The following is a 13,012-nucleotide window of genomic DNA, read 5'->3' on the forward strand; positions in this document are numbered from 1 at the left end:
ACAGGATAAACAGTGAGGTGGCAAAGTTTGCAGATGATACAAAATTACCCAATATAGTTAAGTCCAAAGTAGACTGCGAAGAGTTACAAAGGGATCTCACAACATAATCTCAACTATACATACAAAATAATGGGGTCTAAATCAGCTATTACCACTCAACAAAGAGATCTTGGCATCATTGTGGATTGTTCTCTGAAAACATCTGGTCAGTGTTCAGCAGCAGTCAAAAAAGCCAACAATGTTAGGAACCATTAGGAAAGGGATAGATAATAAGACAGAAAACATCATAATGCCACCATATAAATCCACACCTTGAATACTGTGTGCAGTTCTGGTTGCCCCATCTCAAAAAGGATATAAATAGAAAAGGTACAGAGAAGGGCAGCAAAAATGATTAAGGGTATGGAACAGCTTCCATATAAGGAGAGATTAGAAAGACTGGGATGAGTCAGCTTGGAAATGAGATGACTGAGGGGGGTAATGGTAGAGGTCTATCAAATTATGAATGGAGTGGAGAAAATGAATAAGGAAGTGTTATTTACCCCCTTCACATAACACAAGAACAAGGGATCACCAGTGAAATTAACAGCAGGTTTAAAAGAAACAAAAGGAAGTACTTCACACAACGCACAGTCAATCTGTGGAACTCGTTGCCAGGGGATGTTGTGAAGGCCAGGACTATAACTGGATTCAAAAAAGAATTAGATAAGTTCATGGAGGATCAGTTCATCAGTGGCTATTAGCCAAGATTGTAAGGGACGCATTCCCATGCCGTGGGTGTCACTAAGCCTCTGACTGTCAGATGCTGGGTCTGGATAACAGGGGATGGATCACTGGATGATTGCCCTGTTCTGTTCATTCCCTTTGAAGCATCTGACGCTGGCCACTGTTGGAAGACAGGATACTGGGATAGATGGACCATTCGTCTGCCCAAGGGTCCATGTTCTTGTTTTATGGCAGTTGGAGCATATCTACAGGTCATGCCCACTGAAAGAATCTAGCTTTATTTTCCTATCAACCTAGGTGTCCTGTTGCTATAAATAGCATGAAAGTATTTGCGTAGTGTGTAGAAGAAATAATTGACACACGTGGGCCCATAAGTGGCTGGTAACTGTGTAGGAGCAAAGCTATACTCTGATGTCCACAAAGCACTTCACTGGACTTCATTGGCCATTGGCTTGATGGGTAGAATATGGCCCAAAACATGGAGAGGGTCTAAACTGTTAATAGAAGCTTTAGAGAAATGCAGGTTAGTGGCTTTTTAAGTCAGTGTGAAAGATCCTTAGTTTGTGTAAATTGGCATAGCTCCACTGAAGTAAATGGAGCTACACTGCTTTGCAGTAGCTCAGGATCTGGCCCCATATGTGTGGCCAAACTGTGCTAAGAGAAATATGCAAGCCAATGGAAGATAGATGTAGAGGAAGATAGTATTCAGTATGTGTCAGGGTGGCAAAACTGAGCCTCCAAAAGGCACATTAGAAGTGTGTAAAGTAAAGGAACCTGTTGTAAGATTGGTGCTGACTCAAAATGAAATATTTTTCATGTAGCACATGTTCTGAAACACATCTGCACAATAATGCCCTTCTGAAGGCTTTGAGGAGTCCTACACAATTTGAAGGACACTGGCAACCTGAAGTCCAGTCTCTCGGAAATGCATTAAAAGTCAATGTCTGTGGTCTTACAATCTCATGGTGCTATTTCTTGTGTTGTATTCTCTTCAGGGCAGGGACTGTATTAATATCTGTTTGAATAATGGCACCTCCAGGCCTACTGCTGCTTCACACGGTGAAGTCCAGATTGAACAGCTAACTCTTCAGGGAAGCACTGAAGTGCAGTGCAGAGAGAAAAGGGAAGCTGAAGTCTTCCACTGTATTAGGAATGAACAAGCTGAGGGCTCTGTCTTGATATTTTCACTCAAACAATTCCTGCAAATAAAATATCCTAAAAAAACCTAAAATGTTTTCACTCACTTGATCTTACAGATTCAGGCAGGGCGAGCTGGCTTTCTTGGCATTGTAGTTCAGAGGTCTGAGTTAGGCATAGGTGAGATCAGCCTGTGCCAGAAAAAAAAGATTGCTCAGCACATTTCAGGATCAATCTCGGCGCCTCCGACCGGGAACTGACCTGTTGGATGTATGATCTCAACCTGAGCTTTTCCCACAACAACATGTGCACTCCCCTTAGCTTACCATCCCACTGAATCCAGAAGTCTGGGGTTTTCTTGCTTTTGTTGTTGTTATATCCATTTCAGTATGTGCTTGCCATGCATTTACTCTTGTTTCTAATAGCAACAAGGAGTGAGAATTTTTGTAATGCTCTACAAAGAGGTGGAGCTTGCTCTAGGAATCAACAGTGAATACAGCAAGCGGACCCTAATGCGCCTACATCCGAACATCAAGGTATTCATATTCCATGTAACCTTTATGAAATACATGCATGTTCATTGCCCTGTGTGTCTAACACCAGCTTTCCAAATTTGGGGGAGAGATGAGGAAACTCATGACAATGAATGGGAAATGCAGTTTGCAATCACCATTACAAGGGAGAATATATTTTGAAGACAGATCCACATCTGGTTCTACTCTATAATGGGCACTGTACTTGATTGTGGCAGCTCAGGTACCTCTAAGTTATAATTATATATAAATATATTTAGCTTAGCCTTGACAAGGTTCCATTAATCCACAAAACATTCACCTAGTTCAAAATAATTTTGTTTTATATGGCAAGTTAATGAAGTTAGAGCAAGTGGAAAGTTACACTTGGATGTGGGTCTGAGGAAACATCCTTTCTGCTCACACACAGACTGAGCTAGCTAAGTGTCTGGCCTTAAAAAAAATACCAAAATATGTGCACTTATATCCACATTCCTCAGCATCCCTTTATGCCAAAATATATTGGGCCTGGTTCTGATCGCCCGTTGTTTTAAAACCAGGCGTGACTCCACTCAAGTCAATGTTTGCAGTTATGCTTTGAAATAAATAAATGTTGAAATTATCTATCACACTCTTTCATTTTCAGAAATAAAGAAAATGAGCCTGGTTCTCCTCTCATTTACTCTGGTTTGAAATAGCCATCAACAAACTAACTATCAAATGAAATGGCCAGCTTTTTTACTGAAATACTTAGAGCAGCAAAAGCCCTACTGTGGACACAGCCATATTGGCATAAAGGTGACTCATTCTAGTATAGTTATGCCCCTTCCTAAAAGGGAATAGCTGTACCAGTAGAAAGCACCTTTATACCATTGTAAATGTGTCCACACTAGGCGATTTGTACCACTTTAACTATACCGGTGTAGTTAAAACGGTACAACTGTCTAATGTAGACAAAGTCCTAAAAAAAAAAAAGCACTTTGTTTGGACATTGGTATGTATTATGGGTCAAATTAAAGCCCCATGGCCTTCTGGGCAAAGATATTAAATAATATCTTGGTTAGAATTGTTTCTGATCTTCTACATAAGAGCTGAGTTCAGTGATTTTTCTTTATTTAGGTGATGAGGCATCCAGATCACGTGTCATCCTCAGTGTACCTTTGGGCCCATCATGAGAAGCTCATTGTGATTGACCAGTCTGTAGCATTTGTTGGTGGTATCGACTTGGCCTATGGGAGGTGGGATGATGATGAACACAGGCTGACCGACGTTGGCAGTGTGAAACGAATTGCAGGAACAAAGTCCACATCGACAGTGAATCTCATAGTAAGAGTGAATTCTGTACATGTGGCTGTTAACATTTAATGCTGTGTACACTAGGCAATTGTCATGCAAAATGGAAATAAGCAAGTCTTTCTCTCTGCATTTTTAGGGCATGAGTCTGTAGCCTTTGCATGTGCAGGATTCCTGTGGACTTCAATGTGGCTTACAAAATGGGTCCCTTATTAGGACCAAATCCTTCAGCTGCCAGAAAGGCTGTGCCAGTTAAGACCTGCGTGGCTCAGCTGCAGGGCCAGGGCAGGAATGGAGAGGAATAGCTGTAGGTGTAGTGAGTGCAGTAGCTGAGCATTGAATGATCCTTCGGGGATTTTCAGAACAATTCAGCTCCAATTTAGGCACCAAACTAAATAGCCAGGTTTTCACAGGAGCTCATCTTGGGTGCTAAGCTCTTTGGAAAATCTAGTCATACTTGTCACAGTGGGAACAACGGAGTGCTGAATACCTCTGGCTATCTGGCCCTTATTTAGGTACCTAAGGGCTTGTCTACACTGCGAAGTTGTCAACAAAGCTTTTGTCTTTCACAGGTACTTAACCCCCCCCCCCCCACGCGAAAGACAAAAGTTTTGCCGAAGCAAGTGGCAGTGTGAATGTGGCTTTGTCAGCAGGAGCACTCTCCTGCCGAGAAAGCTAACGCCGCTGGAAGTATTTTGTTGGCAAAAGTGCCGACAAAGTACCGAAAAAGAGCGTTTACACACGCTGACTTTTAGCAACAAGGCTGTGTCGACATAGCCTTGTCGCTAAAAGCTGCGTGGTGTAGACAAGAACTGAGCTTGTGTAGACTAGACAGAACTGAGCTCTTTTGAAAACCTGGCCCTGTGTGACTGAATTAAACAGAGAATTTTTATTTATTTTTTTATGAAAAGGAGCCTGTGTGTATAAAGACCTTTGGAAAATATGCAATAAGCCAGAATAGTTTTACAGGCAGTGTATGGCAGAATGCACTGTTTTTATTCACTTGTTTTCTGCTAAGCAAAGCCTCAATAGTCACTACATCAAGTTCATCTCTGTGAGACACATTTTCAGTTCCCACTGAAATTGATGGGAGCTGTGTCTGCTTGTCGTAGGGCAGAACTTGGCCCTGTGAATGTCTCAATACCTGTGATATGAATGATCTCCTGTAATTTAAATGGATAATCTTCCATTCATCACCCTCAGCAGTATTCTTTGTGTCTTAAGCCTACAGCTGAGTCCACTGAAACTTTAGCCCTGAAAACTCAGCCCCTGGGGAACCTGCTACAGCACAGAAATAGCGATGACATACTCGATTCTTCACGAATGAAAGGAATAGGAAAACCCAAAAAATTTTCCAGGTTCAGCATTTATAAGCATCTCCAGAAGCACGGCCTACACCATGCTGATAGTGTGAGCAGTATAGACAGTGAGTCGGGTAAGTAATACTTTTCCGCCTTACCTACAGAGCGTATAATTAGGGAGGAGAGTTAATGGTTTCCTAAACTGCTAGAAGGGTACTTTGTTTAGTGAAGCCTTGAGTTTGCCTTTAAATGTGTCTGTGTTTAGTTAACAAACAGCTGGCACAAAACAAGCATGGCATTCAGTTTGGTTAGGGGACAGCCCCAGACCACAAATGAGGAAACCATGCTATAATATGGTGTCGTGTATGTGGTGTGTTATGTGCTATAATGTATGTATAGATAGGTACGTGGATTTTGTGCTAGGAACGTTTTACATTTGTAGCAGAGATACTGGCATTTTTCCATCGTATTCATTATAGCCAATGAAGCAGGATTTCTGAAGATACTATGGTCCTGATTATGCTCTCACTTGCACTGGTTTTACTAAGTTTTAACTCATTTAACTCAGTGGAGTTATTCCTGATTTACACTGGTGCTAGAGAGAGGAAAATCAGGTCAAAATTTGAATATGTGAACGCAACATTTACTTCTATGCATGATTGAAGTTACAGGATGCCACTATAGGTGCACTCAAAAGCCAGAATTCATACTAGCGAGCCTTCCAGCCTGAAGCAGTGGAAGAGCTGTTTTTGGGTGGGGTCTTGTGCTAGGGGGCATTTCAGACTTTACAAAGATTACTCATGTCTCTGGTAGGAATGATATGCAGGAGAATGCTTTGCCTATGGTCAGAGCCAGTTCAGAATATGAAGATACATTAGTGGTGGTTTTGCAACATGAATATTTGCCGATCTGTGCTCAAAAATCTAATAGGTCTTGTATTTGGCCCATGGTCATTGTACCATTATTAATGTTCTATTCAGACTCTCTACAGTTGATTAGACTGAAGTCCTGCAAGTTATTTTAAACACTATTGCGTAACTCATATGGTAAAATCTCTAATGCGCTTTCCCTGTAAATGGAGCATCTTGACTCTCTGCAGGTTATTGTAATCCTAGTAGAAGTCAGCAGAATCTAATCCAGAGTTTAAAACCCCACCTGAAAATGTTTCATCATCCCACTGAGTCCAAACAAGGGCTCACTGAGTGTGAGGACGATAAGTGAAGGGCCACGTAGGTGGAGTTACCTGCAGGCTTTACTGTTGGTCTGTTTGCTGTCCAGTCATGGTGAGAGTTAGGTGGGGCTTATGGATTGACATTCTACACCTTTGGTATATGTATTACCTTCAAGCTCTGTCATATTCCCCTCTAAAGAGGCCCTCGCAGAATCACTTTCTTCACAGGCTGATTCTGAAAAGACTCTAGGAAGCTGCATAAGTGAGAAGATAAATATGTAACAACTACAGCAGGTGGACTTGGGAATTTCACTCTGGTTCTACAGCTCCACCCATTCCAGCTGTATTCCTCATGCAAAGTAATGGGAATATCACTGAAATTAGTAACACCTTTAAATCCAGAATGGATTTTTTTTTTTAAAGTCAGCCTAGTGCATGAAGACAGCCTTGAAAAGTTCATGAATATGACAGTGTATACGCTGCCAGACCTACATTTAGATGAAGATTTGGCCACTGTCGTTCTCCAAGTCAGAGTTTTCTGTGGATGGGTGAGACAGGTAGTAGAGTGCACATCATCAGTATATCAGCATCACCTGTATTTTGATCCATGGAATGACAATAGATTGTGCTGCTGAAGATTGTGCTTTCTCTGGGGCAGTGCAGAACAGGTCAGTTGTCATGAGAGAATACATGTCATGGGAGAATGCAGGGGAAACTAGATAACGGTAGGGTTTTTCACTTCATCTTGGCTGTGAGTGTGACTGATCCCAAATACTTAGTTACTGTCTGAGAGCTGAGTATCCCCATAGTGTAAACCTTGGCCAGATCATATAAAAATAAAATATATAGGATAAAAATGTGTAGGGGACATCAAGCCTCTTGCCTCAAGCCTCTACTTTCCTTGTAGATATGTTATGGCATAATTGTCCAGTCAGGGTTGTTACACTATTCTCTGAGCTATCTGATAGAGGCCACTGTCGGAGACAGGATATGGACTAGTTAGAACATAGATCTGATCCATTGTGTTCTTTCCTGTTTTCTTAGAAGGGAGGTGGAAGGGATCACACTACTCCTCATTTATATGCTCATGGCATTCACAAAAAGAGGTGTACATCCCAAGAAAGGAGTTGGGGGAACGGGAGTAATTTTTGCATGTAAGTCATTGCAAGGATGATAGGCCCTAGTTTTCACCATGAAACTGAAATTCTGCATCCACATGCTGAACATGTAACACAGTCTCAGAAGCTGAAGTTGTTATTTAAAGAGGCACTGGAAAAAGGGAAGAGACCCATCTTTGTGCTAGCTAAAATTGCAGTGGAGAGACCCTTTTGTGGAGTCAAAATCATGAATCCTATAAAATGTAAGTTGCAGTTAGAGTTAATTTATACTTTAGTACAAACTAAATATACAGGAGTAGTATTCTCTTCTGCATACAGATATAAAGTCCCACCTCCCACTGAAGTCAGTGGTATATGAGAGCAGAATTACACTTGTTAATGCTTTCAGTGTAGGTATCCTTCCTTGCAGGTTATTGTGGGATGACAAATAGCTGAAGGGTAAATTTTCAATCCAGTGCAGAAAGGATTCAGATCTAGCTTCCATTACCAGTAACAAAACATGTCTATATAATCCCCCTTGATTGTGTACCAGATGTGTTATACTGTAAAAGGGAAACAGAGACTTAACTGGAAAATTACTTTAGCTTATTAAGACTGGCAAGTTACGCCAATAGTTTCCTATTCAAGTGTGATTCTCATCTGTGCTGTGTTGAGAGCAGTCTTAAAAACAACCTTAGAGCATATGTTTTTGTCACTTTATAAACCTGTGACAGATAAAGGATCAATCCGCAGCTTGAAGACAGGTGTTGGAGAACTTCTTGGGGAGACCAGGTTCTGGCATGGAAAGGACTATTGCAATTTCGTCTTTAAAGACTGGGTTCAACTCGACAAACCCTTTGCTGGTAAGTGCCATTGCAATCTGGAACCAACTTTTTTCCCTGCAAGACACTTTGTCTCATTCCCTAGCGCCTCTACTGCCGTAGAAGGCTTCTCTGCCTTTTTACCCTCCTGAATTGGAGCTAACGAGACCCACCTGGTCTGGCTGCTGGGAAGAGGCAGCAGAATCCCAAAGTAAGGTAATAAAAACAGATATCTATGACAATAATGGGTAAGTGAGCTTGTGGCCCACCAGCCCCCACAAGCTGATCTTCCCCAATTTTAACTCCTTATTTGCTAGTTTTTATTTCTGGAAAGGTTCCGTTTGTAGGAAGAGATGCTGTGATATTCTTAACTAATGTCTGATACTGATCTGAGATGAACTATAGCAATTTTTCCCTGTCCATGTAGATTTCATTGACAGATACACCACACCCAGAATGCCATGGCATGATATTTCATCTGTTGTGCATGGCAAAGCTGCACGGGATGTTGCTCGACACTTTATTCAGCGCTGGAACTTCACAAAGGTAGGTGTGCAATGAGAGAGGTCCTGCAAGCCCTCAAATCTGAATGCTTCGCAGATGCCTCACGTAGGGCTATATGCAGGAATAAATGCTATGCCAGGTAGTCAAGATTTGCCAGATTGGGCCGGTAAAGTATATATTCGCTTGCCCTAATGTCCCAGCAACACTGAAAAACTTTTGACTCTGACGGCAAGTAATGAAGATAGGTGCTCTCATTCTCCTATTATGCCAGTGTAAATAAGGTATAATTTGAATTTAGTAGGTGGAAAATGGTGTGACAGGAGAATGAGGTCTGGGATGTTGTTAGCCAAGGGGCGAGTGCCATTGTGCTGCTATTCTCGCAGTTCCTTCTGGCTGGTTGGGAGGGAGATTGTCCTGCACAAGAGCCAATAACGTGCCCTCTTGCGAAGCAGCAGACAGGCACACGGAGCAGTTCAGTTGGTGATCCTACAGCCAAAGGGAGCAAAGAAGACCAGGGCCGTCAGGCCAAAGCCACAGCCGGGTGATCCAGCCACCTGGGCAAACTAGCAATAACCAGGATTTTCAGGGCCAAGAAACCAGGGGAATCTGCCAGTGTTCTGGACCAACCTGAACCTGGAGCAACAAGGATCCAATCACCAGAGGAGCTCTAGCCTACTGGGAATCCAGTCACTAGGATTCAACTAGCAAGCACATAGGGTCCTCACCACTGGAGAGGACTGGCTAGGATCCCATCAGCTAAGGACCCTCCGTGATGATGAGGGAGCCTTGGGCAGGCTGGAAGGCAACCCACATTGGGGACCAGGCCAGTAGGCCCTATTGCCAAGGCAGATGGTGACTAATGGAGCAACAGAGTCCCCTCTGTTCTTCCTCATTTGCTCTCCCTCTTCCTTCTCTCTCTCCCCTCTGTTTTTGATGTTTGTTCCCCACCCCGAGAAGAAGCTTTTTGATACTTGTGTGGAAGTTCATCACTGCCTAAAGATTAGAGACTGCTTTAATGCTTTCAATTGAAGGGAGGTGGTTTGGCTTGGGAAGTGGCAGGGTTCATTCTGGAGCAGGCCTGCTTAGGCAACTAGATATCCACTACGCTTTTTTAAGCCCTGATCTTAGGTCCTACTTCGAACAACGATCAGTATGACTTTTTCAGACAGAAAGTGTCCTTTCCAGTTATGGTGGGGCTTTAGAACAAGGATGGTCGTATGGTTATATTCCCCTGACCAAAACCTGAGTGATATTCAAATGTGCATTCAAACTGCAAATGCATGGCAAAGAATAGACATAACATACTGTTAGCCTGACATCTGCACAGACTTTTTGGTATGAGTGTTACATTTCAAGATACCGAGAGCACATTTCACAGAAGAGTACAGAATTCATGAATATTTTCAGAACTATTCAGAACAGGAATTGAGTTTATGAATATGAAAAACTTTACATTCTCCTCCCCAATTTTCTGTATTAAGAGAGGAGCATAAAAACCAGTAATAGTCTTCAACATAAAAATCTGAAAAAAATGTGTTTTAAAATACAGTGTCCTCCATTTTTTTCTTTTGAAGATCATGAAGCCCAAATACAGATCCCTGTCCTACCCATTCCTGTTGCCAAAATCTCAGCGAACCGCCAGTGAGATGAAGTATCAAGTGCCCGAGTCTGTATGTGCCAATGTACAGGTGGGTGTAAATGGCATTTCACGGAATCCTAAAATGAAGAACCTCCTGGCACTTGGGCTCATTTTTAGCTCTTTGTAATAGGAGGCCTTGGTAGTCTTCCAGCTGAAACATACAAGATTTTAAAGGATTTAAAGTTTAAACTACTTTTTATTTTAAAATGCAACTTAGCAGGCCAGATACTCAGCTGGTATAAATCAGTGTAGCTTCATTGATTTCAGCAGAGAGAGACTGATTGACAGCAGTGGAGGTTCGGGTTCAGTGTATGTAAGATGAATTATACAAATGACATTTTAAACTCCATGAGTTGTGCAGAATGCGTATGTTAAATGTGATTATTAAACAGCAGAACTAGACATGTTAGGAATGTAGGGTGGAAATGACTGTGCCTAGGAAGTGACAGGAGTGTGTGTGTGTGTGTGAGAGAGAGAGAGACAGACAGAGAGAGAGAGATACAGATACAGGGGGTCAAAGCTGAGCAGGAAAAAAGTGTCTAGGGTGCACGAAATAAGTTCTTCAGTCCAGACTCCACCTGGCAGCAGCTTGAGAAAAGGTTGGCAACTCTCTGCCCCGCCACCTGCAAGTATGCTGCTCCTCATGATGGACAGACCCGTCGTGAACTGGTGCAAGTGTTCTGTTGACATTAGGTACCTGCTGCAGGGAGCTACATGGAGAGTTGTGGGGTAGATGCAAGTGTTGAGAGACCCTGCAGCACTTGCAGCAAATGCTGTGTGACGCTCTGTGTGTGTGTGTGTGTGTGTGGGGGGGGTGATGGTGGTGGTGCGCGCATGCATGGATATGGTGCTCTGTATGCCCCAGAACTAGGATGCCCAGTGAAGATGGTCTGCACTGTTACAGCTTGCACCATGTCAGTCACACCAGTGCAATTTTCTAGCCTAGACCCATCCTGAGAATCTCTAGTGTGTTTCTCGACCCTGCCTCCTGATGTTGAGTTATGTTGATCCAATCAGAAAACATAATGAATACTCAGGTGACTTATGTGACCAGTCACAACTCACCAGCAGAGCTTGAATAAGAGAATGTTAAGTATCGAACCCAGTGAACCATTAACCATCAATCAACAGAAAAAACACTAAGCAAAAAAAAAAGAAATTGGTTGAGAAATGCCAGTAATGAATAAATCTCCAGAAAATTTTGATCTGCTTTGTTAGGATATAGATATTCAGGCCTGTCTGTAAAGGCCTATACTCTAAGAATTTAGGTGTATTCTTATCACTTGGCTAGTGATAGAGGTATAAAAGAAAGAATCAAAACCACTGTCTGCCAGTGTAAGGGCCTTCTCTTACTGTGACAGTTTGTGGTCCTGTGCTTAGGCTCAGGCCTTTGGCTAAGCAGCAGAGGCAGCCATAAGCTGGGAAGCGAACGGTCACATCCTCACATTCCAAACTAGTCACATTGAAATAAGGTGCTATTGGGCTGTTAGGCACTATCAGGACAGGATTGTATTCCTATCACCTCCAGAGGAAGGGAAGTGCCTAGAAAATGTAAAAGGAAACTTAGTTTGGTAGCATCCTGTCTGGCAAGAACTCACTTATCAATAGCTGGGATGTGAAATCCTCACTTCTGTATTGTTTTGTCATTATAGTTCCCACTTTGCTGTTGTTTGTCTGTATAATCTCTGTCTGGTTCTGTGATTGTTCCTGTCTGCTGTATAATTAATTTTGCTGGGTGTAAACTAATTGAGGTGGTGGGATATAATTGGTTACATAATCATGTTACAATATGTTAGGATTGGTTAGTTAAATTTCAGGAAATGATTGGTTAAGGTATAGCTAAGCAGGCATTGGCACCCTGACAGCAGGATTGTCTGGCTATGTAGACTCCCTCCTCAGGCCCTACGCTACCAGCACTCCCAGCTACCTTCGAGACACCACTGACTTCCTGAGGAAACTTCAATCCATCGGTGATCTTCCTGATAACACCATCCTGGCTACTATGGATGTAGAAGCCCTCTACACCAACATTCCGCACAAAGATGGACTACAAGCCGTCAAGAACACTATCCCCGATAATGTCACGGCTAACCTGGTGGCTGAACTTTGTGACTTTGTCCTTACCCATAACTATTTCACATTTGGGGACAATGTATACCTTCAGATCAGCGGCACTGCTATGGGTACCCGCATGGCCCCACAGTATGCCAACATTTTTATGGCTGATTTAGAACAACGCTTCCTCAGCTCTCGTCCCCTAAAGCCCCTACTCTACTTGCGCTATATTGATGACATCTTCATCATCTGGACCCATGGAAAAGAAGCCCTTGAGGAATTCCACCATGATTTCAACAATTTCCATCCCACCACCAACCTCAGCCTGGTCCAGTCCACACAAGAGATCCACTTCCTGGACACTACAGTGCTAATTAACAATGGCCACATAAACACCACCCTATACCGGAAACCTACTGACCGCTATTCCTACCTGCATGCCTCCAGCTTTCACCCTGACCACACCACACGATCCATCGTCTACAGCCAAGCTCTGCGATACAACCGCATTTGCTCCAACCCCTCAGACAGAGACAAACACCTACAAGATCTCTGTCAAGCTTTCTTACAACTACAATACCCACCTGCAGAAGTAAAGAAACAGATTGATAGAGCCAGAAGAGTTCCCAGAAGTTACCTACTACAGGACAGGCCTAACAAAGAAAATAACAGAACGCCACTAGTGGTCACCTTCAGCCCCCAACTAAAACCCCTCCAACGCATTATTAAGGATCTACAACCTATCCTAAAGGATGA

General features: G+C 42.8%; 1 protein-coding gene across 3 annotated transcripts in view; it reads left to right on the top strand.

The window, feature by feature from the left end:
* The window catches only part of PLD1 (phospholipase D1), a 126,515-nt gene that overhangs the window by 81,200 nt on the left and 32,303 nt on the right, over positions 1 to 13,012 (top strand). For all 3 annotated transcript variants that reach the window (XM_075132111.1, XM_075132112.1, XM_048864019.2), the window contains 6 exons: positions 2,289 to 2,399; positions 3,495 to 3,701; positions 4,893 to 5,103; positions 7,972 to 8,100; positions 8,486 to 8,604; positions 10,137 to 10,250. In XM_075132111.1, coding sequence (XP_074988212.1) covers positions 2,289 to 2,399; positions 3,495 to 3,701; positions 4,893 to 5,103; positions 7,972 to 8,100; positions 8,486 to 8,604; positions 10,137 to 10,250 — 891 coding nt within the window. The remainder of the gene's footprint in view (positions 1 to 2,288; positions 2,400 to 3,494; positions 3,702 to 4,892; positions 5,104 to 7,971; positions 8,101 to 8,485; positions 8,605 to 10,136; positions 10,251 to 13,012) is intronic.

Source organism: Caretta caretta, chromosome 9 (genome assembly GCF_965140235.1).
Source record: "Caretta caretta isolate rCarCar2 chromosome 9, rCarCar1.hap1, whole genome shotgun sequence".
NCBI lineage: Eukaryota > Metazoa > Chordata > Testudines > Cheloniidae > Caretta > Caretta caretta.